The 26,917-nt window shown below is 42.6% G+C and overlaps 1 protein-coding gene across 5 annotated transcripts in view; it reads left to right on the forward strand.

The window, feature by feature from the left end:
- NME7 (NME/NM23 family member 7) overlaps window positions 1-26,917 on the forward strand; it is a 98,810-nt gene that overhangs the window by 68,865 nt on the left and 3,028 nt on the right. For 4 of the 5 annotated variants that reach the window (XM_068959614.1, XM_068959626.1, XM_068959602.1 and 1 more), the window contains exon 11: window positions 12,932-13,039. In XM_068959614.1, coding sequence (XP_068815715.1) covers window positions 12,932-13,039 — 108 coding nt within the window. Of the gene's footprint in view, window positions 1-12,931; window positions 13,040-15,761; window positions 15,834-26,917 lie in introns of all 5 variants that reach the window. The other variant, XM_068959608.1, reaches the window with a different exon arrangement.

The following is a 26,917-nucleotide window of genomic DNA, read 5'->3' on the forward strand; positions in this document are numbered from 1 at the left end:
CATATATATGTCTTAGATTCTAACCTGCAATCTTTTTACATTGAGGATTTACCATTTTAAGGGTAACAGCGTGTTAACACATTTTTGTATTTTTTTGCATCAATGACAAACAGCTGAAGGGGAGATTAGGGGGTTTAAAACAAATCGGTGAACTGAAAGAGCTGGAGTCTGCTTTAGTTCCAGTCCTGACCTGACTGTGTGACCTTGGACGAAAGGTTCAATGTGTTTCTGCCTCAGTTATCGCATCAGTTAAATGGGATAACAGTCAGAGCCAAACAGTGTTGTTGCTGTGAAGATTTTTGTTTGTGTAGACTCTCTGTGAATCTCTGGAACTAAGAGGAACAACATATGAGGCCAAAAAGTTCATGTTCAGTCTTAGAAATGCATTAGCAGCATATCATTTTTGTATTACATAATATGAAAAGTAGTTCAGGGTAATATATAAAGATCACTTTTGAGCTCCCAGGCATCTTGTATTCACTATCTGGTAATACCTTCATTGCTGTTTCAATGTGGATTGTCCCAGTAACCTAGTGAGCCCTGGTCAAACTGTTGACAGCAAAATGCATAATGTGCTTCAATGAGATCTGTTAATCTGATGACATGAAATTCTTCCTCATCAAAGAATCAATTACCTGCAGATAGCCTGAATCATGTAATGATAAAAAAATTTTCATTCAGTGCCAGACCATTATCAGCTAGAGTAGCAAACAGATCGATAACAGTTACGATGTCCTGCTGTCTAAGGCCAGCAATGGGAAAGATATGATTGAATTGCTTAGATGCTATTTAGGGTCAGTCATCTGATTCCATCCTTTCAGTTTTTAATTTCCACATTAGTCTCTGTAGGCCTAATGAAAAGTTGCACAGCTAGTGCTAAGGCGACGCGAAAACTTTTTTGGCTGGGTAAATGCCTGTGGAGAGATTCCTCCCTCTGGTGCAGCCCCCATTTGCTGAGCTGGCCCTGCTAGTTCACAAAGCTTGCAGTCTGGTTAGTTCAGGACTTCTCCTCCCTTATTCTGTGTTACCCCTGTATGTGTGGGCAGGGGGCTTATTAAGACTGTATCTAAAAGCAAGGAAGTATTGTTAAAGGACTGCTGTACTCTAATGATCCCCAACCATCATGGGACTATCACCATGAGTTGCCACCCCTGCTTTTGGCAGTGTCAGATACGTTGATATGTGGTTTGCAAACCACTATAAAAAGTTTACAGCTTGCCGTCCCTGCCTGCGTGGACGGCAAACCCCACACCTGTCCTGGTAACTTACTTTCCCTGGTTTAAAGTGGCTGAAGTCTGCACTGGCTGTGCCAGGAACCAGACTGATACAAAAATGTCACTTTTGTTCTTCCTGTCAAAGCTGTATCTAGCCCTGGGAGGAGCTGAGAATCCAGAACCCTAGAATTAATTTTTCACGGGCATCAGTTTGTGTTCATAATAAGTTCTCCTGACGTGTTCCTCGTTTCTGACTAGGTATTGCAAAGGCCTGCCAACCCCTTTGCATCCCCCATCCGCAGGCTGGTTTTGTCACCTGTGTGCGTGCTTTGTACCGGCAAGAATGCACGCTCTGGTCACAGTTTTGAGGTGACCTGCCTGGAGCTCTGTTTCTCACGCACTGACTTCTCAAAGTCACCCTTTGCGGGAGACATGAAGTCCTCTGGTAGGAAGAGGGACTTCAACCTCACTGAAATATGCCTTTGTGGGGAGTTGGGAACCAAAATCAGGGAGCTGTAGTCGCAGTGGAGCCTTTTGTTTGTCAGTGCTGCTTTAAACGTGGCTTGGTTTTGCCTGAAGGTTGCTGTCAGGTGATGGCTGTTGAGCGTCATATGGAGCTGGAGTTCATAGGCTCACTTTGGTTCCTAATGGGAAGGTGCATATATGTGGAAAATGGCTGCTATTGGTGGTGATCAGCAGTCTCTGTCATCAGGAGCCTGAATGCTGACAGAGCCCTCAAAGCTCTGCTCTAAATCCACCGTGACTGAGGCGTGTTGGCAAGGTTGCAGACAGAGCAAGACTTGCATTTCCCACTTGCTGTCTGAGGCTCCAGAGCTACCAGACTCACAACAGCTCAGAGGGTTTCATTTGCTGTGTGAAGAAATCCTGGGTGGGAATTGGACTAGATTCAGTGGTCATTTGGTAAATTAGGTCATAACAGCCATTGCACTGATAACAGGCTCATTACCCCTCAGAGGGATGAGGCTGGAGGGCTCTGCTCCTTTCTGCCTCTGGAGAGAAGGTTCTGGAGACTTCTGGCAGGGGAATGAAAGCGGGGTACGTTTGCGTCCTGTTAGCAGTTGCTGGCGTGTTTTTTCTTTCTCTGTTGCTAAGAAAGCCCGTGAGCCTATATAAGTTTTTTGCCGCTTCCTCTGCTACTAGTCTCTGTGATGTTTTAGTATCCCCTGACCACAAAGTCCCTTCTCAGCTGCAGTTTTGAGACTGTTTTTGAGAAGTTACCAGCATTTTGTCAAAGGCACCGTATGCCCTGGAAAGGAGCATCCACTCAGGAAGCTGTCCCGACAGGCAGAAACCTCGCTGTTCCCATCTGCTTTCCCTTGTGGCTGGCTCTCTCTGGCTTTCAGCTAGTTCTTCCTGGGCTTCTCATGCCTTTTTCCAGACTGCTGCCCTGCCCTGTTTTTTTGCAACAGGAAGGAAGCCAAATATTACCCAAAGGCTGAAGAAAATCAGGGGTGTGCCACAAGGCACTAACAGCCCACGTTACCGATCGCCCTTGAGTTGCTGCACAGCCGCAGAGCCCTCCTCACGCCGCTCAGAAGACTAAGCGTGCCGTGGTACCCTGAAGCAGGTCTTTAGACCTTTTCATGCAAAGCGTATTAGGGCTAGCTGTTTTTATGAAGGTTAAAGCTGTGCTTAAAATATCTTATTTCCTTTTTTAAAGAAGCTCCTTTTCTTGGTTAAGAAGCCTATACCTTTCAGCTCTGCGGATGTGTGCAGGCATTTAGCGTAATGTGAAATGGCAAAGACTAATTGCCTGGGTAGGTGTGAAAGAAGCCTCAAAGACTGGCTCAGGGACCACAGAGGCTCCCTTTGCACTCGAGCTGAGTCTGTGCAAAGCACTAGGTAGGTGGAATAAAAACATGACGTGGCATTTTAAGCTTTCTGTGATGAACGCGGGATGCTTATAAAATGCTGAGAATTATATAAATTTGTCTGCTCAGCCTTCAGAAGGGTTAACTTTCTTTGTGGGGCTTAGTTTTGGATTTTATGTCTCAGGCTTTGCTTCTAACTGTCCATCTGCAGATCCTATTTTACAAAAGCGAAGGCTTCCATACCCCATTTGTATTCCATCTTCCCGTTTGGGCTCTGTGCAGGCTGTGAAAATAAGCCATGTTTCAGAGAGCGGTGTTACAGGTTTAGTATCTAATATGGATGGATCGTATTTTATTTAGAAGGTGACCATAAAAAAAAGTTTTAAGAGTGCTTGTTTTGCCTAGCTTATATTAGTATTTGCTTGCTTGCTGTTTTAAATAAAGCTTGTTAATACATTTCAAAATACTGTATCTTTTAAGTAGTCTAGACAAGGCCTTGAATGGATTAAGGAGAACGGATATGTTTATCACCACAGTAGAAAAAGAGGTAGGCTTTTAACATATCAGGTGATTGTGTGATTCCGGCCTGGTATAGACAAATACACAATGTAGTTTTACCCACTGGTAGGCTGACTAAAGGTAATCCGCAGGGTTCTCTCTAGGCCTGGTCCTTCCCAGCTACGCTGGGTTAAAATGAATCTACCTTGCCTGCTGGAGGGTTTTAACACTTGAGTTTTTGGTTTTTTGTTTTTTAAAATGATGTATATAATTCTTCCCCTAATGAAAATATAGCCTTTGTCAGTCAGGCACAGAGTTGATTATCAGGATTCCTACGTTGTATTCTCCTCCTGGGATCACAGTCTGTAGGTGATTTTTTTTTTCTTTTTTTTCTTTTTTTTCCCTTCCTTCTTTGGACTGCTCTCTTATGATTTCTACTGTAGCTGCTAAAGTTTTTGAGACTAGATTCATTAAAATGTTCAATCTGTAAAAGCATAAGGTAAGAGCCTTTTCCAGAACATGCTTAGTTTGGGGTTAATATGTATCTAAGCTGATGTTTTCTTTGCTTCCCTTGTGTTTTGTTTAGTTATAGCAATGAGTAAATCACCCCTTTACATTGGGCGGTGATATTTTCAAGTATCTAAAAGCTAATCCTTGAAAAGAAGCATTTAAGCAAAAAATAAGATTCCATATGACTCCAGTCCTTTCTTGGAGAAATGGAGCAGAGTTTTCAGAAGATGCTGATGGGAAGTGCAAGGGTCACTTGGTCAAGGAAAGAAAATGATACTGTTACTGCACCAAACAATTCTTTTCTCCTCCAGTTTCTTAGCAAAGAATAGATACACCTCCTGGTCTATCAAGAGGCCCTGTATTTGCAGAATCTTTGATTTGAATAGATTCAAAGCATTTGTCTACCTGTCTGATTCTGGCTTTTGTTGGCTACAAATAGTTTTGTCCTTCACTTAAATTTTTTGTAATTTCTAGCTGGAACACAATAGTTTTGAAGTTTACATGGCAGCACTACAGTTATGAAGTAGTAGGAATGCTATCTCCAGTAAAAACCATTGTAAGAAAATAATAAGCTGAAACTTTGTCAAACTGAAAGGGCTTTTTCTAAAGCACTCTACAAGGCAGTGAGCATGAGTCAGCATGCAAAGGTGCTTGTTGAAGATGTTACAAATGTGTAATAGAGCAAGTTATAATTGTGCAGAAAAAGGACAGTAGGGCACCTACTCTTGCACATAGCCATGATGATGGTGCAATCTTGAGTATCCTGAAGTTGACTGGAATTGTCCCCAAAGGTTTCATGTCTTTCATTTAGCAATTTATGACTACTCAATTCTTGGATGTATTTTGCTTTTTTTTTAACATCCCTTGTAATAAACAGCTGAAGAGGATGATCAGACCTATGAAACTCTTATCCAAGAGGACTGCTTATTCAGGATCTGCTTGATTAACAAATAAGTAGTAGAGCTAATCGTCTCCAAATAGAAAAGGAGCAGCAGATCACAGTGTTGTTACTTTATGTACTCTTGGTGATAAATTAGTCTTTAAGTCTACCGAAGAGGTTCATCTGGATTGCTGGATTGAGAACTGGCTAGATGGCAGAGCTCAGAGGGCTGTGGTCAGTGGTGCGGAGTCTAGCTGGAGGCCTGGAGCTAGCGGTGTCCCCCAGGGGTCAGTCCTGGGTCCAGTCTTGTTCAATGTATCCATCGATGACCTGGAGGAAGGCTCAGAGTGCACCCTCAGCAAGTTTGCTGATGATACGAAACTGGGGGGAGTGGCTGACCCACCAGAAGGCTGTGCTGCCCTTCAGAGGGACCTCAACAGGCTGGAGAGATGGGCGGAGAGGAACCTCCTGAAGTTCAACAAAGGCAAGTGCAGGCTCCTGCACCTCGGGAGGAATAACCCCATGCCCCAGTGCAGGCTGGGGGTTGACCTGCTGGAAAGTAGCTCTGCCGAGAAGGACCTGGGAGTGCTGGTGGACAACAAGTTACGCATGGGGCAGCAATGTGCCCTTGTGGCCAAGAAGGCCAATGGGATCCTGGGCTGCATTAGGCAGAGTGTTGCCAGCAGGTGGAGGGAGGTGATCCTGCCCCTCTCCTCAGGCCTCACCTGGAGTCCTGTGTCCAATTCTGGGCGCCCCAGGACAAGAGAGACATGGCGCTACTGGAGAGTGTCCAGCGGAGGGCGACAAAGATGATTAGGGGACTGGAGCATCTCTCCTCTGAAGAAAGGCTGCGAGAGCTGGGCCTGTTCAGCCTGGAGAAGAGAAGACTGAGAGGCGATCTCATCAATGTGTACAAGTATCTGAAGGGAGGGTGTCGAGAGGATGGGGCCAGACTCTTCTCAGTGGTGCCTAGCGACAGGACAAGAGGCAAAGGGCACAAACTGAAACACAGGAAGTTTTGTATGACATGAGGAAAAACCGTCTTTCCTGTGAGGGAGACTGAGCCCTGGAGCAGGTTGCCCAGAGAGGTTGTGGAGTCTCCTTCCCTGGGGGTATTCAAAGCCCATCCGGATGCGATCCTGGCAAATATGCTCAAGGTGAGCCTGCTTGAGCAGAGGAGTTTGACTGGATGATCTCCAGAGGTCCCTTCCAACCTCAACCATTCTGTGATCTGGGGAACTGACCACTACTGGAAGGAGATCCATCAGTTTATCAAGTGGGTTTCTCCTTAAAGGGATTGACTGGCTTTCTAAGTGGTGTGGGTGGTATCCTTGGACTGTACCTTGCAACAGGGTGTGCACTACACGCCATTGTAATAACACAAAAAGTATATACTGTGGCCAGAGCACTTTGTAGTATTTTCTGCGTAAGCTACGTTGTCCAGGACTTAGAATTAGGCAGAAACAAATGCTGTAGCCTGAGCCTTCCCTCCTATACCAGAAGGAAGCAGGTGATAGTTTGCTTTTCTGATGCTGGTGTTTTTTTAATTTTGTTTTTTCTTTTAAATCCTCCCTTCTGTAATAGCTGACAGCCTTGAGAACAACTGCAGTAAGAGAGATTTCAGTCTTCAGCACTGGTCTCGTTGTCTCTGGACACCATTAACTAAACAAAGGCATTTTAACAGTGGAATATAAAATGAATGAGAAGCTGAATAATTTAGGGTGCTGTTTGCTGGTCAGCTTGGTTTAAGCTGATGTTTTGTGTTCTACTGCAGGACCACCTGAGCAGAATTTTTAGCAGCTTTCACTTACAGTATGATGGGCTGCATCAGATCTGCACTTGGGACTTCTCTTGTATACACGTTGTTAGAAGTTTTCCCTTTCTAGGGAAGGAGGTCCGGGTGGAAGAGGGGTGAGCACCAGTTCTTCATGATCCCAAGGCAGCTCTCAAGTTCCCCAAGGCTGACCTGGCATGGGCTGGGTTTTGCCACCTGTGGGTTATCATCGATCAGAGTGCTGTCCAGGAATTACAGCAGCATTAAATCAGAGAGAGAGAGAATGGTTGTAGAAGTGGGATAGGATTCAGAAGACTTGAGCTCAGAGCCAGACGCTGAACTTATGCTCCCTGTGAATTTCATATTTCTTTGTGCCCTTGAGAAATTACTTACTGTGTCTCTGTCCTGCTTTCCTGCCCTGAAATGTGGGATCAATTCTGCTCCGGTTTCCTGCTCTTCTTGGTGTCTGCTTGGATGTCTGTTCAGGCAAGGGACCATCTTTTATAGTATGCACAGGGACACTGACTAGTACAACCAGTCCTGAACACAGCAGGACAATTGAAAAACAGGTATAGCACAAATAACGAATGATTTCTTCCCTCAGAACAGGGCTGTTCACAGCTGTATGGGAAGAGATGGCAGCACTGCTGCCTCCAAGGAAAAGCTTGCTGTTGGATAGAAGAGGCTTCAGGGCACAGTGTGGAAGGGAAATCTCGCTCTCTCCTGATAAGTCACGATGAGAAGGATCTCTGGGGTTTGCAGCAGACTTGTGAGTTTTGCCTTTCAGTCCATTTGTGTTTTCTCTTTAAGTGGATGGTCGAAAGTAGGTTCAGCTAGGGAAAACTTGTCAAATTTTGAAGCAGTTTTTTCTACTTTGCAGAGTGTGAAGCTCAGATATCTCGGGTGCATTTGCAAATGTAAAATTCTGTCTCTAATTAGAAATTTTCTTCTCCTCAGATATTTTATTCTTGTGCTTGTGGGGGGAAAACTCAGCCAAGATATCTTCAGACTAAAAATAATGTCTTGCAACTCTGTAGTGACTTTCACTGGAGGCTCTCCAAATATTTTGTTAACGTGAATTAATGAAATCCCAAAATATCCCTTGCAGTCTAGTATTTTTGTTATCCTTGTTTTACAGGTGAATAAGTAAATGAGTGAAATTCTGTACCCACAGAAAGCAGTTTAAAAGCATCAGTAGAACCAATATTTCACCTTTAAAGGTTTAAGTAAAGCAACTGATAATGAAGTCACGCTTACACCGTTTTTTTCTGATGCGTTGTGGGGTTCGTTGCTTCTTGGTGTTAAATACTGCCTTTTTCAACTTGTCAAGTAATTTCAATATCCTTTATTTCACGCAGGTAATACCACAACATATCTAGTTATTTTATCTTTATCCCTGTTTCTTGACCAACATATATTTGGTGTATCAGTTATCCTCAAAACTTCACCATCATGTCTAGTTCACATCTGAGTCAAAATTGCTCGTGCTTTCTCCTGCCTAAATGTGGCCCATTGGTTATGGCAGAAGTGTACACATATACAACAGTAAACAATTTTCTGTTATCATGGGTATTGCTTGAGCACAGACCAGAAGCACCAAGATAAATAAAAATGCTATCTCAGGCTGGCAAATGTTGGTGATGTCAAAAACTGCAGCACCTTTGGGCTGCCAGATAGAAGACTGGAAGAGAACAAGCGGGAGTGAAGGAGAGAGAATGAAGTGCCGCAGGGCGTAGAGGATGAGAAGAAGTAGGCGGTATAACAACATCTAGAGACTTGTGAGCTTCAGAAGAAGCTGCCAACACTGTAGTGTAGAACATAATTGTGCACGCGTTAACAAAGCTTCTGAAAGATACAGAGCTGCAGACTGATAGTTCAGAGGTAGGGTGACTTTACAAGAACAGAAGGGCAGAGGCATTTTTTTTTAATCAGGCCTGAGCAGGCTTTTGTAACAAAATAAACTGTGGTTTGAGTACTTGTGGCTGCTGTCGCAAAAAACAATTTGATTTTGGAAGGAGATAAGTCTCTGATGCACTTTTTACAGCCTTGCAATTTAAAACTTATTTGTTCTTGCCTGATCATTTAATTTACTGAACAAACCTTACGTTCACATTGTTTCAAGTATAGAACTATGTTCACACGGACTTGATTCAGGTAAAGGTAGGAGGAACTTGTCAAGACACCCGGCAAGTGACTGGGGGCATAAACATTTTATCATGAATCAGCAGAAGACAACCTATAGGTCAAAAGCAGTGCTCAGGGGACAGAAGACTGTGCTAAATATTATAAAGAATATCAGTGTAACCTTTCCAGATGCTTGAAGATCTTTGTATCAGTTTCTTTTGTGATAAGGATTAAAAGGTGGGTGGTGTTTAGTATGTGTGTGTATATGTGTGTTTTGAAAGGGGTTGTTTTGTTTGTGATGGTTTGGTCTTTTTAGGTTTTTTTTTTTTTTTTTCCAATATGCAGAAAGTACAAAGACTTTCTGATAATATTGGCTCTTTTGGAAGTGCATGTAAGACCTTTAATATTGCTTCCATATATGTACATGACTTTGCTGCTCTGCATGTGGAACGCAGGTAAGAGAAAATGTGTCACTGTTAACAAGAGACTTCTGTTCTGGTTTGCCTTGTAAAATGAAAGATGAAGGAAACCATTTGCGTACTCTGATTCTGCTTTAATGATGGCAGCAGTTTGTATTTAGAAACTTTCTGAAGTATTTCTTGACAAGTAGGCCTCAGGTTTTAGGGCAAAATGTGTTCTTACTCTGTTAAAGACGACAGGGGCAACAGCACCATCGTCTGTAGATTGTTTTCTCAGTAATATAGACAGAAAGCTTAGTGGTGCATTTGCTGAAGGTTAAATGGACCTCAGATTGATGTAACGTGATCAAATAGTCTGCTGAATGAGACCGAAGAGGAGGAAGCCTTTTGGTTCAGCAGCCCTGGCTTGATTTGCCCCAGAGACATGTTCTTTTTGTGAGACAGGAGTTTGAGGCATCCTCACTTGCACACAGGTGTGTAGTTCCTGCATTCACACACTCTTCTCCTCTCACACATCTGGTAGAGCTTTAGCTGCTCTTAATTCACCCTTCAGCCCACCTTGCATTTGGCTTCTCTCAAAAAGTTATTGAAAACTATAGATGCAAAACACAAGACTCCTGAAACTAGGCTCAGCAGAAAGCTTAAAAAACAAACAAACAAAAGCACATAATATATTTGCATCTCTCGTTGCAGTAGAGGCCCTATAAATAAAACGTTCTGGAGATGTCCTGTTATGGAACAGAGGGATATATTTTAAGATGTGCTGTGTTCTGTAAGAATCTCCATCCCTGCTCCCTGAAGTATTCCCAAGATTCCCAGCCATATATACACATATACACCTATACATGGTGCATACATCTCTTTGTATATTCTTCCCTCTACGCAGATGCCTTGTTCCCAGTCTAGGGCTCCTCAGTGGTGTTACAGGAAAGAGAAGGAATAGTAAAACTTTGTAATTGATGGTTCCGTGTCGTTTTTTGGCTACACGGATATAAGCAGAGACTGCCTTATCTCTTGTCCTGTTTATTCACTTATGGCAGGAGAGGTTTATTCAGATTCTTATTTATGAGGTGCTAACTATGTAAAGTGTCGCAGAACCTGCCTTCATGTACTTCTGCTCTAATCCAAGCCCAGGCAGAAGGTGATGAGTTTCAGGGTGCAGGAGAATGTTTAGCAACCTGTGTGTTTTTTTTTTTTTTTTTTTTTTAAAGGGGGGGAGGGAAAAGGAGGGGGACAGGAGATCAAAGTAGGATCACAAAGTAGGAGCTTTTGCCAATGTTAGAAGAAGAAGAAAAATGAGGTCCTCTAAAAGTTTTGTAGAAATTAAAGCTTGGGGTAGATGACAAAACAGGAAGCCACAGCTGCTTTTACAGGAGGGAAAAAAAAAAAAAGTGGGTTTGATGAGGAAGGTGGATCAAGGAAAAATTGGGAAAGATTTGTAGGAAGTAATATTTTTTAAACTATAGGAGGAGGGAACAGTTTCAACAAAGGTATTTCATGGATGGGAGATAAACAATGTGAAACACCAAGCTTCACCCTTTGAGATCTGAGTTTGTTTTTGCTAAAGTACTAGCAAAGGTTCTGTAGCCACAAGCATTTTTCTAATAAGTCTAAACTGTCTTTAGAAGAATTGAAAGCCTAATGCTATCACCAGCTTCCTGGCAGCTAATTATTACGGGAATCAACAGTTGTTTCAAGGAAAGACTTAAGTGTCACACAGCCCTAGTTAACTGGTGTATGACTTTTGTTTCCTCAGCATGTTTTCTTGTTGCAAACCTTTAATGAGGACCTTGTAGAGGAGGTTTTCCTATCCTGGAACTTTCTTTCTTTCTTCCTTTCTACCTCTTGAACTTTCCTCTGAAGTAAAAATTGGTTGCTGTAGAAAGTATCTTAGTCAAATGTCCCTGGAATCCATATCCAAAGAGCCTGTGTAGCCAGTAACAACAGGGAACTGAAACTTAGCATGTTTTGAATTAGACAAACTCCTACCATTAAAGCAATTTGTTTGCCTTTTCAGGTTGACACTAGGTAATAGATCACCATACTTATCAGTAGTTATTACAAGAAAAAATCCAGAACTCTGTGGAAATAGGGCTTGTTGGGCTGAGCGAAGACCTTGCCTTTAAAATCAAATTGTCTTAGTTTAGAAATGAGACCTGACAAGTGGATGAAGCTGGAGAGTGGCTCAAGGGTGTTGTCAGATAACCTCTTGTGAGGTTCCTTTGTACTGAGTTAAAACTTCCGTTGGGATGCCAGGGGAAAGCATGCATCAGGCAAGTGGTTCTCATCTGTACCAGTGCAAAGTTGCCCAGGTCAGCCAAGAGCCACTGCTGGCTGAAGTTGCTTTGAATCCAGCTGACACTGAAAGTTACGAAGTGCTTGAGCAGCCCAGACATGGCTGTGGAAACAGTAACCTCCAGCTGTGACACCGAAACAAACACCTGGGAGTGGCCCAGAGAAACTGCAGTGGCTGCTTCAGAAGTGATTATACCCTAGTGTATGCGTGTCTTTTCAGGGACCGCCTGCTGTAAGGTCTGTTGGCAAGGAAGAATACTTCTGTTCAGTAGCTGTAGTCTGAGTTTGTCACCAGTCTGTCCCCTCTCAGCCAGCGGTGTTCAGAATGCACTCATGAAAGGAGAGAGAATGTCAACAGGTTTTAAGGAGGGAAAAAAACAGGCTAATGGCATCTCCACTTCATTTTAAGAGTAGGCATACCTTGCATGAGGTAGGCTTGGAAGAAAGTTCCAGGGTATTAGAAAGAGAGGTCAACAAAGTGTAACATGGTTGATGTAGAGAAAAAGGGACAAAAGGCAACGCTGCAAGGTGAGAGTGCAGAGAAGTACAGTGGGATTGCATTATGTCCCGAGGAAAAGAGCATGGTGGAGGGGAGAGCCAATGAAGGTAGCCCTCTGAGGGATAAGATGGGAGATTTGCTGTGGAAAAGAGGTAGGAGCACAAGGTAATCTCAGGATCTGAGTGGTATGTGCTATAACAATAAAAAACATGCTCTGAGAGGCCAGGAGAAGTTTGGCATCATAGATGAAAAAGAAGGCTGAAATTTCATCTTCAGGAAACGGAACAAGATATAGAAAATCTGAATGTGCTAATCTTCAGAGGGGATGAAACCAAGGATGACACATTTTTTTTAGGTGAAGAAGATGCTGGCACTAGTCACAGTGTCCGAGAGCACAGCAGAGAGGAAGACTGAGAGATTGTTCAGTAGTCTGATTTCACATGTTGAGTTTTGAGGCAAAGGGTCAGTCTCCTTCGGTTTAAGGGGAGGCACTCTACCAACTTGGTGCGTTTGTGTCTGCTCACGAAGGACTGGTACACTCTGTGCTTGACAGCTGCAAACTTGTTAACAGAAGCTACCTATGTTAATACAAATGCCAGGAAGCTATAATATGAATGGCCTTGAGTTCCACCCAGGGTGGCTTGACAGCCCCAATTTCAAGCAGACAGTTTTCACAGTTTAGGTTCTGTCTTTTCGGCAGTCGTGCATACATATGATGCAATCTGGAATTTCTCTTTTGATTTTCATTCCTTCATTTCATTCATGTGTACCATACGTATATTAATTGATATCACAATCATGTCTTATTTGGTAGGATTCTGTTGCATCCATGATATAAGGGAACAACGTGGTTCACAAGGTCCTTCGATCTTCTTGTGTTCAACAGGAAATAGCTCGTCACCTCCGGCCTGGAACTCTGCGTGCTGTCTTTGGGAAGAACAAGATTCAGAATGCTGTCCACTGCACAGACCTACCCGAAGATGGACTTTTGGAGGTAAGATCTCGTAAATAAACATAAGCTGTTATATCACAGGTGGCTTTAAAATGAAAATCTGTACTTGACATCATTTTAAGTTGTTTAAATGTTTTGTGTGTGGAGTAGTCAGTGGAGACCAGTGATCAAGTAGAAACAAAAGCAGAGAGTTTATTAAGAGCAATTGACCCAGTTATCTGCGTAAGTCAAAGGCAGAATTCTGAAACTGTAAAAAAATTCATTCATGCACTTTCTTTGAAAGCATATAGTACAGCAGAGTATTTAATGAAATGAAAGCTAAGAAACTTATCATTGGCTCAATCTGTACTGGGGACGGGATGCCAGGGCCTAAGAGTACTCCTGCAGAGACTCCAGCTGAGCCTTTTCTTGGATGACCACCATGGCTCCTGATCTGGGCTGTCTCCATAGAGAGTTTGTGTTAGGCTTGTGACTATTACAGGCACAAGGGATTCAAATCCTGCAGTTAAAGACCAGTTTTATTTGTCAATGGTCATAATTATGACCATCAGTAGGTATTTCCTGTGGTTTATATTAACTTATTAGTTATTATCTGATCTTGACTTTGCATTTTTTTCATTAAAGTCCAATGAAATGCCAAAAATATTAAATTAAGGGAGTTTATAAAGACAGAAGTACTCACTGTGTAACCCGGAACAAGCTCACCTGCTTAATCCCTTGCCCGCAGGGCTAAAGTGTGCATGAGACTGTAAAGTGGCATGCCAGTATATCTTGGATAGATCTCTGCATTAATGGAGATGATTTTTCCAGTACACGCAAAGCTTCTGTTGTACTGTCTACACGTATTTTGTGAGTGTTTTGCTGTCAGACTATAGGAGAATGGTGGAGCAGCAAGAGTTTTCCTAGGTTGGATACATTTTGTACTGCCAAATTGTGTTTTTGTTAAGGGGAGAGGAAGAGCTAACTGTTGTTGTCATCTCCCTTCATGAAGTAAAATTAGATCTGTGGGTTAAAGTGCTGTTTACCAAGAAATTGCGTCTAGCTTAAAGAATAGAATACTGAAATTTAACACTGAGAATTAGAGCCAATATCAACAAAGTAACAACTTTCAAACCATTTCCCAGTTCTCATTGAAAGTTCACAATTTTTAGTTGCTGCCCATAAAGGCTGGATTTAAACTAGCAAGTAGCTACTTGTAACCATGTGTCTAAAATAGCTCATCACAGCTTTTAGCTGACAGCAGAAAAAAGGCATAAACCCGAAGGAAAAAAGAAAAAGTCCCACAGAGCATTTTAGTATTTCAGCAGAATTGTACATCTCTCATCCACGGATACAGTGTGTATCCTTTACACTGCCTGGTGGTGCAAAGCAGCTGTAACCCCATTTAACTGGTTGTTTAAATTGAGTTTACAGTTACTCTAAGTGAGATGAGTGGGACTAAGTGATTGAATTGCATCTCCAAAACAAATATTAAGGCTGCAGTTTTTTATGAACATCTCTATTACATGAGTTCATGTCCTGTGAATCCAACAGCTGATTCATAAGCTTGCTTCTTGACTGTGTTCTAGCATTACTTTGAGTACACACTTTGTTCTCCCATGGCAGACTGATCATTTTAAATCGTGTATTTTAGAGGGGTGTTTTTTTTGCTTTTGTTTTTTAATCTAGATGACTTCTGCCATAGACATAATTGTTGCACAGAATGTGACTTTTCTTCTGTCTGTTGTTTCTGCTGTAACAGCCCAGGCTAAACCAGCAGTTGTAAAGGACATCAGTTGTTCAATGAGTGTAGTAAAGCAGTAAATGTTTTGTTCTGATTGTTTTGCAAGTGAGCATCATTACATAAACTACAGAAGCCTTTTTTACTGCTAGAACATATGCACTTCTTGGAATTCTTCAGATCTGTGTTTTGTAAGAACTGTAGTTATCTGAAAACTCAGGTAAGCAAAATAAGAAAGAACCTCTGGATTTGCTTAAATGCAAGAACTTGTCACATCTAATGAAATAAAAATGATACAGTATGTGCAGAGATCATCCTGGAGAAGACTTTTTCCTCCCTAAGCTTTTCTGTGAGAGCCGCTCAGACCAGTGGCAGAGGTCTCATTTGCTGGCAAGCAGAAAATAGACCCTCTCCTCTCTCGCCCAATAACTGTATCCATGCTGTACATGCTGAGCTGGAGTAGAGCGTGTGCCTTGCGAGGCAACCAAAGAAGGAAACTTTAGCCAAAGGCATTGAGCCAGACTAACATTTCTAGGAAATATGCCCCTCAGTAAATTGTAGTGAGTATTCTTATTCTTTAATGGATAACTGAATGTTTTAGTACACTGAGTTTAAGAGAGCAATTATTCTTGGCTTTGGAGAAGGTGAATTCAGGGTTAGATAAGGTGCTTTTCACTGAGGAGAAAGGCCTTGGCAGACCTCTGGTGGCTCCCCCATCAAGTGGTAGCAGTGGAACTTGCTTCTTTCAGTACAGAGTTAGCACTGTACTTATGCCCACGTTCTGGTAGGAGATGTCATTGTTGCTGCAATACAACTGTTCTGTAAAAGCTTTATGGTATCATTGTAGGGCAGCTGAGTCTGGAGTAAATACATCCCTGCTATACTTTCGTTGACTGACATTTCAGAGAGAAATTTAGGCTGCTAGGTTTACAGGGCAAAGATGAGCAATCCCTTTCAAATCCTCAGAGAAAAGGAATAGCCTAGCAGTTGCTCTCCTTTCTTCAAGTGGTTTTGTTTTTGTACAGTATTAATATTCTGTTGCAGGTATCATCCAGCATAGCTCCAGAAACCAGCCTAAATGCAAATTCTTGCACACGTTTTTTCCCGAAGTAAAAGGTACAGTCTAGAAATCAGAATTCAGGCACAAGAGCCTTAGAGTTTCATTTCTAAGGCTGGTGTTGATTTTATGTGAGTTTGACCAAGCCACTTATCAAAATTTGATGTGAAAGTATTTGGCTCTGAAATTCTGTTTGAGCATGTTCTGATTTGTATTTCCTTTCCCTAAAATGCAATACTAAATGCAACTAGTTTTAGAAAACAATGCAGACTCATTGTTACAAATAACGATGTGAAATTGTTAACACTTTTTTCTTTCTTTTCACTTCCCACTATATATATCTTATATATTTTAATTTTTGATGAAAGGAAAATAGTTTAATTACTGTTCTGAATTCTGCCCTTAGGTGAGTAAGCTTTCTTGGAGAGTGTATGCTGTGCTGTAAGCTTTCTGAAACTCTTGGTGAACTGGAGAGGTGGACCTCAGCCAAAAGTGGGCAGAGCGAGTCTGATGTACAGTGAATAAGGATGTTTGCTGTTTTGGGTTCAGAACTTCTGTACGACACTGACCATGTTTTATGTCTGAATCATCCTTTTCCAGAGATTTCCATTTCCAGTGCAGCCTTTCCTTACAAGTCTAAGGGCTGCCAAGTGCAACTTCCAGTATCTCTGAGCTTGAATATGGCTCTGTGGGTTTGTACAAAGAAAGCCTTAATTATCGTATTTGTCGGCCTCGTGTAGAATATTGATACTAGTAATTCTGAAGGAGCTTATCAGAGGTTCCTATCACAGTCCTGACTCTCTTGTGGTACATGTTCTCCATGCACATCTACCAGTGTCCAGTGGTGCCCTAAAGACCTTGCAGGCAAGATGGTCATAGGCACTGTTACTATTGCCGTTTTGTGAATGGGAAGCTGAATAGGTTGGTCTGTGGCTTACTTCTTGTTGTGACTTTTGATCTTCCAGAACCAAATGAAGATGGAAAGGGGCGGAATCTGGTTAACCTAGTGTCCTGTCATGGGCCTTAAAAATGCAATATTCAGTAGAGGAGCGTACTCCACAGTAAAGGAGTGTTTGTGTGCAGAAGGGTGCTTTTCTGAGGACTCAGTTAAGTTAGGTATCCTTAATGCCAGGAGCTGTGTACTTTAAGATTTCTACACCCTTTTCTGTGCAGTTTCCATCACCCGTAGTTTAAGATCTAATCAAAATAAATTTGAAAAGTGCTTATAAGGGCAGCTGCTGTCTGATTGTCCATTAATGGAGCAATATCCTTGACTTCTTAAAGGATACAAGAGAGAGGTAACTGAGGGCTGGGTCAGATGCTCCCTGAAGTTAATAGCCAAACTGCAAGTGACTTGAGTGGTTCAGACTTATTTGAAGGTCACTAGGAAGGGGAAGGCAGTGACCTTACTCCCACAAATCATGACCAAGGAGTACTTGGGGGAAGGAGAGAGAACAGCACTGTCTCAGGAAGCTCAGGGGCTAAGCAAGCAAGTAAGTAAGGGTCAGCTTACTATTCTAAAACTAGGTATATAAGTTTAATTAATGCAGGACAGTAATTTTTCAACGTTGTCTGTTGGTTCTCTCTTCCATGAACCAGGAAAAAAAAAGATAAGTTCTCTTTAAAAGAGAGACTTTATATGTATTTTAAAAATATATATGTATCACTGGTGCTTGCTCCCACCAGTTTGACCCTGAACTCTTGTCTTTTTATACTACAAACTACTTTACGTTTTAGGTAGTGACTAAAGCATATTAGAGTTAATGAATAACTCATTTTGGCTCAAGAGACAAGAGGCAAGATGCAATTGAGCCTAAAACGCCACTGACCAGATAGAAAAATCAGATGTAAAACTGTAACTGCCTCTTTTATTTCTAATTGAATGGTATGGGAGAAGGGAGAATATCACCCTGAAAACTCTTGGGTGAGCTCTCTGACTTGCTGGATCAGACACTTATTTATACATTTCATAGACTTGTGTGTCCTCATATCTGTGTAAAAATGTATTTTTTACAAATGGCAATGGATAGAGATGAATGGCTTAGAATAGTCTGTTTTCTCAGTTTGCCATTGGTTTCTCATTTGAATGGGGAGAGGAGAGAGGAGGTAAAGAAAGGATCATGAATATTTATGGGATGATGGAGTTTGATAGGTGAAAGCTAAAACAGCTTTTTCTGATCAACTGATGTCACTGCCTCGGACCTTCATTCAAAGCAGAGATTTGCATTTGTCTCCCATATCCAAAGTAGGTGACATTCTACCTCTTGTCAGACTTTTTTCTGTTTTATGTGAAGCGGGTGCTATTTGGGCCAGCCAAGTGGTTACAGCACTCATCTGGGTTCGCATCCCTTCTGAGTCAAGTAGTGCAAGGATTGCAACATGCGTGTTTTATGTGCTGAGCGAGTGCTCTATTTAACAGCCTTGGGACAGTTTTGAGTCTGTCTTTCATGTGCACACAGTGAAGGACAATTCTGTCTCTCAGCTCACCATCCTGGACCTGAAGATCATTTCTGATAAGTATCCTGTTGAAACAGATGCTTACAAATCTTTGGATCTGATGAATCAGCGTTCTCTAGACAAAAAAGGCTTCACTGAAGTTAGTCATTCTTAGACTGGTTCTGACTGAAATACTTGGAATAAGGTGTTGTGGCTAAAAGACGTTCTGGTTTATATGCCCCCATCAAGAAACGAGGGCAAATTAAAAATCAGTCAGTGAAGGTCTTATTTGCATCACTAGAAATGCAGTGAGTAAAACTTTCCACAGGAGGTGGTGCTGTGCACACACTTCAGTTCATTGCATCTCAAGTATCTGAGCACCTCTTGGATTATGCAGGAATCCACATAATCTACAACCATTAAACTGTTATCTTGAACCTGCAGTTACAACAAAACTAGCATTTCTGGGGTTCATCATGCTCTGCTTGTAAGTTGTCCCTCGTACTGTACGCCTTAAGATTTTTTTTTTTTTTGAGACTTCCATAAATGGCCTTTGCAAAACACTCCGGGGCTGATAGACTACAAACCTCTGGGGTAACCTGAAAGAGCTCTCCGCTGAGAAGCAGTCTGCTGTGTCTGAGCTGGCCGCAGTAGCTTTGTCTTCCTATGCCATGATGTTTGGGCAGAGTCAAAGTCATTGGACTTATTCACATTATTAGAAAATGCTTAATAGTCATCCACGTGTATGTGCACATATGCATCTGAAAAGAGAGAGAGAGACAGAGTGAGAGAGAGGATGCTGCCGCCAGTCAGATGTGCATCAGAAAGGATTTCTTAGGGGATGAGTAAGATCATTTGAGTTCTGGGAGATACCACCTTATCCCTGTGGCCGAGGGAGATGCTGTGAAGTGACTAATTTTTGTAGCAGACAATAACATAGTAGCTGTTGCGGAAGTGTGCTTATATGTGTAGCCTCTATGTGTGCAGTATGTGAGCTGTGAAACAGCAGATGGGATGGGCTGTTGTGCCAGGAGTTGTCACGGGTATGAAAGGCGTGCCAGCTTCCTTCTTGGTCTTACATCTCCATCAGTGCCCATACCAGTGACTCCTCAGGGTGGTGACAGGTGCCATGAGGCTCTCCCTTGGGGACTGGGATCCTGGAGGGAGGTGTGACAGTTTTCAGCATTGCAGGTCTTTCCAGTCAGGCAGCAGTTGTAACCTTGTATATCATCTGCTGGCCTTTTCCCTTGCCTCAGGACTATTTGTAGCAGCCACAGACAGGAAAATGACCTATTTAAGTGGGGCACTTTGCTGTTATCAAACAAGGGTGGGTTTTGTCTTTTGAGAGAGCTGTCATGATGATTTTTTTCCTTATCACTTCATTAAATTTCAAATGTGCTGTGGTATTCAAGAGTGAGGCTGTGGACTGCCAGACTGTGCAAGTTACTGTTACAAGCTCTTCTGTTGCTTGATCACACCAGTGATACTGGCTTCCTGTTTCTAAGGCCTTTAAGCAAACAGCTAATATCATTTAGCTGTACGGATTCCTGCAGTTGCCTGATGGACAGAAACTCACCCAGCAGAGGCAGTGGAAGTTCAACTAGTTGGATCCAGCCTTGGGGAGGTGATAACATATGCTGAGCAGTGACAGGATGGGCCAGTTCAGCAGATAGGTTTTGTCCAGACAAGTGCTGTGGGCAATGCAAAGCGCAGTATTGGTCTCCTTAGACTTGGTATTAACTAAATGCTGTGAAGCGTGTGAAGAGCTGTGCTGCTCCTGGGCTTTTGGTGCAGTGTGTCTTCAAACTGCTGGAAGCCAGCAATCCTCAGCTCTGCTTTTCCACGTGGTGCCAAGGGCAGCGCTCCTTGTACCTCCTTCCCCTTTGCTTTTACTGTGCCGGGGTTGTTCTAGTAGCTATTTAGAGGGGACATGGAGGTGCTCCCTTTTGGGGGAGGGGGTCAGCAAATGCTCCCCATAACCATTTCTCTAAGCACAGAGTCCTGTTATAGAAGCACTCTGCTGGCAGGCCAGCTTGCACTTCATATTTGCTGCTTTCTTTCCTGCTCGCTGCCCTTGTCTAGCCATATCCTTTACCAGCAGTGAGCTGATCTGTAGGCTTAGGTTGTACTGTAACTGTTTAGGATGGAAGGCATCAGAGGGATGCAGTTATGCTTAAACTAATCTTTTTGGTGCATCAAGGTATAGTCCAAGCAATTTAATGAAGCATGTCAATGAATAACCCTCAGAAGCGTCAATGTGCTTAGTGTGGAATTCGTGCTTGTCGCATTGTGAACAAAGGTCTCCTGCATTGCTCGTTACCGATTAACTTGTCTGGTGTTATGCAAGCTGCCTCTACCAGCTGAGAACTAGCTCTCCCCATTCACAGGGCAGTGCAGCTTGTAAAACATTACACAGCAGAAGTGCATAACATGGCAATGAACCTTTCACTGAGGGCATTTTAGCTGTACAGCATTTCCCTCAGGAGTCTTTAAAATATTAATAAAGAAGCCATTGTTTCACTCAGTCATATGGGCAATTTTGCCCTGGATTATTCAGCTCAGTATGGGCCCCTAATAATCCAGGGTAAAATGCTTTTAATCATTTCCAGTGAAAAGAAATAAAAAATTGGAGGGCTTTTTTCTTTTTTCTTTTTTTTTAAGTTTTCATGAAAGCAGTAGTTATTTTTGACTGTCAGTTGGAAATTTCAGTCTCTCTTAGTACAAATTGGTTTCTAGTGAGATTTGTCAGATAATGGCAATTATGATTCAAGTGCTTCTCCATTTTAACTTTTGATACTTTTTATCCAACAGCTGTGGAAACAGGTTGGAAAGAATCTGGAGTGTAGGGAAACTTCATCTTATTTAGTGGTGTTTTTGCATATCAGAGGATGTTAGCCAGCATTGGCATTCTGTCTCAAAACATTTCCTACTGCTGTATATGTAGTTGTACAAAGAATTAAGAAATCATTTGCATAGGCCTGCCTATGTAAAGAGAAGTGAAAATTTAAAATAGATGGATTTTGAATACATGTTGGGGATCTATCTTTTTAAATTGAATTACAACATTATTAGTTCACTTGCAGCCTAATTTTGAACATAGGTTGTAAAATTATTATACTTGTTCTGGGCCTGACGGGCAAACTAAACTAGAATCCTGTTTAAACAGAGTTGTGAAATAGTTCAGCTCTTATGCTGCCACTTCTGGGTAAGATCTGAGGTCCAGTTGCTCCTTATTCTGCCAAGTCTGAGGTTTATAAGTGCCAGAGACGAGAAGTTAATGAGTGTGAACCAAACAGCTCCCACAGCTCTTTAAGTTTCACCTGGTCCCAAAGGTAACCTGTGTAATAAACAAGGCTTAGCTTTTGGCACATGTTCACGTTGTGCTGAGCAAGGTAATTTTGTGGAGGGGAGGTCAAGGCAGAGGGAAGGCATGACATCCTTGATAGCTCCTCCGAGGCCCAGGTTGGGTCTTGGTGAGACTGCTGTCTTCTTTCCCTTGGCATGTTCTCATTTTGGACTAAAAAGCCCAGGTCCTGTGTCCTTTACCCCTCTTCCTCCAGCTGAAGCACAGCAGCAATTTAGCTGTGCTATGGGTAGACAAAGGCAAAGAAAAAATCCTGCCTTGTACAGCTGAAGCAATAAGGAGAGCTCGTAGTTAGCCAGGCACACAGAAGCCCAGAATCTCCTTTTATTTCTTGAGCAAGGAGCTGTAAAGCATTTCTCTTGGTAAGAGAAGCGCTATTTTCCTGTAGCACATATAGCTATGTGAGGCAAATGTATTTTTGCATGGATTGCTATCATTGACCGCAGCCAGTTACACCTCGCACCTGTCTCTGAGTTCAGATAGGCAAATGATTAGCTATAACTGTACTTCCTGCATAAGGTTTACCCCTTTTCTCCTCAGCGCAACCCCCTTGACTCACTACTGTAAACTAGTAGTAATTAAGGGAGAATTTAAGTCACCAGTCTGTGTACATGTATTGAAATCTATGTGCAGCATGGGGAGGAAGAACAAAGCCAAACTTGTGTTAATGTGGCTAGAAACCTGTGAACATGATTTCTTACCTAGCCTAACGATATGATTTATCTTGACTTAAGAATTTATCAAGCTCTAGAAACCAATTCTTCTTTCAAAATTAATAATTAGTAATTGTTCAAAGGGCAATGTCATATTGCGCTTTGTCACTATTGGTTTTGTGGTGTACTGTGATAATGCCGAGGGCTCAGACACCAGGTATGATGCTGTTGTGCTAGCTGCTGTACAAACACAGAACAAAATGGAGATGCTTGCCTGAAGGAACTCACTGTTTGTCCTCGACAGGGTGATGTTGGCTGTAGTCGGGGGCTCTTCGAAGTCACGGGGCATCTTCTGGCTCCAAGAAGAGTAGGATTCTCCCTCTCCCCCCCTTAACCGTAAGGTGCATTGGCATGTAGACAGGGAGCGATAGATGCAGCGAGGCCGTAATGTATGCCTACAACTAGGCTAGCCCCTGAGCATTTAGTGGCAAGAGTTACTAACTGGGCCAGTTTATCTCTGTGCTGACATCGACAATAGTTTTTACTGTACCACAGGGGAATGGTAGTATGCTGAGAAGATCTAGGTATAAACCGGAGCCTGTGGATTTTCTTTGGCAGCTGCCTCACTCAACTCAGCTACTGAATGGGAACATGGTCACTCAGGTGTCAGGAGTCAAGGCCTAGCATGACAGTGCGTGGCTCGGCACGGAATAGGAGTGTTGTAATCACACAGGGCTGCTAGGAATTGAAGCAAGCTCTTGGCCTTGAGTGATTAATACTGACCTGTCCCAGAGAGCAATGGAGCTTCCGAGGTTCGGTGACATCATTTGTGAGGCACTTCGAGCGCTGCGCTCTGAGAATTTATGCCATTACTTCAGCGGGATATTTCCTATCAGCATACAGATCTATAGTCCACATAGGGGCTTATGAGGGTGCCTGCAAGGCCTCTACTTGTGGACAGAGTAGTGGTTTTGTCTGTCTTTTTTTTTTTTTTTTTTTTTGCAGGATGGCATGTAACTGTTTTTACCTGTCATTTTACCATTTTACCTGTCAGGTTTAGCCCATTTAGTCCATCTGCCAAATGCTACCTTGCAGAACATCTTGGTTGCTTAGGAAGATCTTTAATGCTGGCTGCCTTCCATTTCACTTATTTGCTGTTGCTTCCATCCTCACTTGAAAACCTGATGTGAGTGAAGACAGTTTTTCATGTGAGATAGGTGACAGGACCTTCCACCTTATTTCATTTCAGTGAACTTTCCAGGTCCAGTAATCTTTTTGGATGGTGGCCAAAGATGTTGCCAAAGGAAGAGTAGAGCTCCTGGTGGGAAAATCCTGGGATAATATACTCAGTCCCACCTACTTAGCAGTTGGTTTATGCCATAGAGAAGGAAGATATAATACCGCTTTGATCAAGCTGATCCTAGGTAGTGAAACTATACCCTCTTATTGCATCTACAAATATCTATACCTCAGAAATCAGTTATTTGAGTCAGCAAATTAGTCAGGTCTGATGTAAAAACAACATTTATTTGTCATTTTAAAGAATAAGCTTTCAGTTTCACTTACTTTTCTTCTATTGTTCCAGTGTAAATAGCATAAAACTCACTTTCTTAGTGTTTTGATTTTTCTGTAATTGATGGTTGTCGTGTCCTTTCATTTATGTCCTGTTGGAATTCTGATTTCTGTAATCTCTTGTTGTATGGTAATTTTCCCAAATAGTTTCCATTGTCCTTCTCTTGACCCTTCTTACTTTCACCATATTTTCTGAGTTGATCATAACCATACACAGTGTATGAGATGACTGCGTTATCAGTACATAGCACAAAAGCAGACTATAGTCAATGTCATTCTCTAGTCTTTCATTCATAAAACTTTCCATTGCAAAGTTTTATTCTTCGGGGCATAGGGGGTTTTTGTCCTAACAGCACTGAAAAAGTTAACTGAGAAACTTGCAGTGTATGTGATTAGTACAAATTGTTCGTTCTTGGTGACATAACCAGCTTTATTTCTTAGAGTGTGTGTGCTTTAGAGAGAGGCAAGAGTCACCCAAACTTTTGATTCTTGAGCAAACTTCCTGGGACCAAACTCCCTTCAGGGTCATGTCAGCAAATAATTCTTCATTTTGGGAACGGTTAACGCAGTGAATAAATAGACGCTCTTGCTTGACAGCCGCTTTTATTCTAGACTCCTTCAGGCTGTAAGGATGCTATGAATCTATGATTTTTGGGTATATTAATCTAAAGATTTAGTCATGTGCTGAGTCAGCTGTAGCTGAAATGCATTTTAGGCATCAGCAAATCTATTGGAGCCTTCAATTTCATGCTGATGTACGAAACAAGATTAACGGGCAAAGAGAGATTTTAATTCCTACTAGTGACCTCAAATTGAGGTAGCCTGTGAAAGTCATAAAACTGAAAGCACTTCAGGAGAATGTTACTTTGCACTGGTGCTGAAACAGGAGCTCGGCAAAGACTCCCTGGATTATGCACCCGGATGCCTATACTGACTCGAGAAGATGAAGTCCCAAAGTGATTTTGGGGAGACAGTACTGATGAACGTCTGGCTGCTTGAAAGGCACTGAAGTGACTGACTGGCTTGAGATGAATCAAGGCATGAAGAAGCCTTTCATCTCCTGGCTGCCAGTTTTGATTCAGCAGAGATGAGGAAGGACTGAAATTGCTGTCAGCTTTTTGATGATGGGTGCGAAGTGAATTTGTGATCTCAGCGCAATTCTTAGCGGAGTGGCTCCCCAGCAGCCCTTTTGCTGCTGCCACAAATGATACCCACAGGGTCTGTCATCCACAACTGCCAGCCCAAGGGAGCAGGATGGATGGACGGGGAATGATGAAGTACCCTTTCAATGCCAGGGCTTTCTTTGAGTGCTGCCAGCATGGTGCGCCGCTACGGTCCAAGGCGCGGACCGTACCCTCTCCTTACGTAGACGGCTTCAGACTCCAAAGCTGTTTGGCTGACACCTCTCATCAGGGCTGCTTTCTGCTTTGTTTCCCGGGTGGAAGGAGAATTAAATTGTAGGCATCTCTAACCCTTGCACTTGAAATCTTCCAGGGCATTTTGTGCCTGAGCTAGGTCCTGCATTATTACTAAGATCTTTTGCTGTCCCCTGGAAGGCTGCCTTGCTTGATTTGCTTTCTTTTTCTAATTTTGTCTGACCTCTCCATGCTCTTAGGCACATATTGTTCAAATGAGTCTTGTTTGCACCCAGCTAGGATGTGAGACTGCTAGGATGTTATTGCCTGCTGTATTAACTCCTGAAATTTTGGATGTGGCTTTCTGCAGTAATATGTGGAAGCTTACAGAGGGAATAGCCAAGTTAATGCCAGTTTTGCAGAGAGCATGTGTGACTGAAGTGAAACCTCATGGAATGAAGCCTCTCTGAACTCCTCCCCGGTGTAGCAGTTTATGAGGTCAAAGCCAGAAGGTCACAGTTATTCATCCCTGTTATTACTTCCTGAACATTATTGTTGTTATTCCCTGAGCAGGAATTGGAGCAGGCATAGCTGCATATTATAAAGCCGGTAGATGGTTGCAGGGATTTGTAAGGAGGGTACTGTCTTTAAATTTAATCCTGTTTCATCCCTCAGCGGGAGTGAGCATGCCTGAACGTTAGTATCATTTGAAGGTCATTGGGTGGCTTCTGCAGAGTGGGTTTGGTTGATTTCAGACTGATTCTTGGTGGATACTTGTCCAGTACCACCTTTGGGTCCTGTAAAGAAACTGGAAATGGGCTTGCATCATTGAAGCTGATCTTGCCCTAGCTCGAATGTGAGGTATGTTGAGAGTCTTATACAGGCACAGCTCTGTTTTCTGTGATTTGTACTATAATTGCACCCTGGAAAAGAGAATCCCTATATTTCCTAAAATACAGAATGTTTTGTTATACCTGATGCCCTGTCTGGGTGCTCAGTGTGAGTACCTCCAAGTCCGGGTTCCCCTTGGAAAGAGACTTGGGTTCTTCAAGCAATTTCCAGCTGGGACATCATATGTCCAAAAAATCACCTGGTGGTGCTGAAATCTTTGTTTTTGGTTCTCACCTTTAGTTCTCACCGTCAATTGAGTGGAATAACTGATGGCTCTTGTCATCTGCTGGCTGGTATTTTAATTTCTTGTCCAGTGCTGCAGTGCTCTGTAATGTGAGGTTCTTGGAGAGAAGGATCCTGTCTGTGTACCACAGACATGTCAGCTATTAACAGGATTTACTGGGAACTGGGTGGCAGCTGACCCACATAATGATAATTATAGCTGGAAAGAACAGAGCGGCACCTCGGCTTGCACATTCTACAATACTTGCTGTGCTTGTTCTGATGTTTGAGCCTTGTCAGTACAGTCTGTGTGGATCTTGGCTACTCCAATAAAAGCTAATTAAGGAGGAAGAAGTTTTCTGTAGGTCATGAGTAAGCTGAGGCCTAGGCAGCCTGGCCTGGGTAAACTGGCCGCACAAAATCAGAGGTTTAAGGCCTGCAGTAGTTCGCACAATGCCTTTTATCGCCACTTGCAAGTGAACAGGAGCGGAGCGAGGACAGCCGTTTACCTAGATCAGTGCACTGCAGCAGCCAGAAGGGTGGATCGCCACATAACTGACTGGGAGGTCACATAGCTCTGGCCAAGGTATTGCAGTAAATCATGGGAGGTGAAGGTGCTTATTAAACGTGTCTGCGTCTCCCAGAAATGT

The sequence above is a fragment of the Struthio camelus genome, chromosome 1 (genome assembly GCF_040807025.1).
Source record: "Struthio camelus isolate bStrCam1 chromosome 1, bStrCam1.hap1, whole genome shotgun sequence".
Lineage (NCBI taxonomy): Eukaryota > Metazoa > Chordata > Aves > Struthioniformes > Struthionidae > Struthio > Struthio camelus.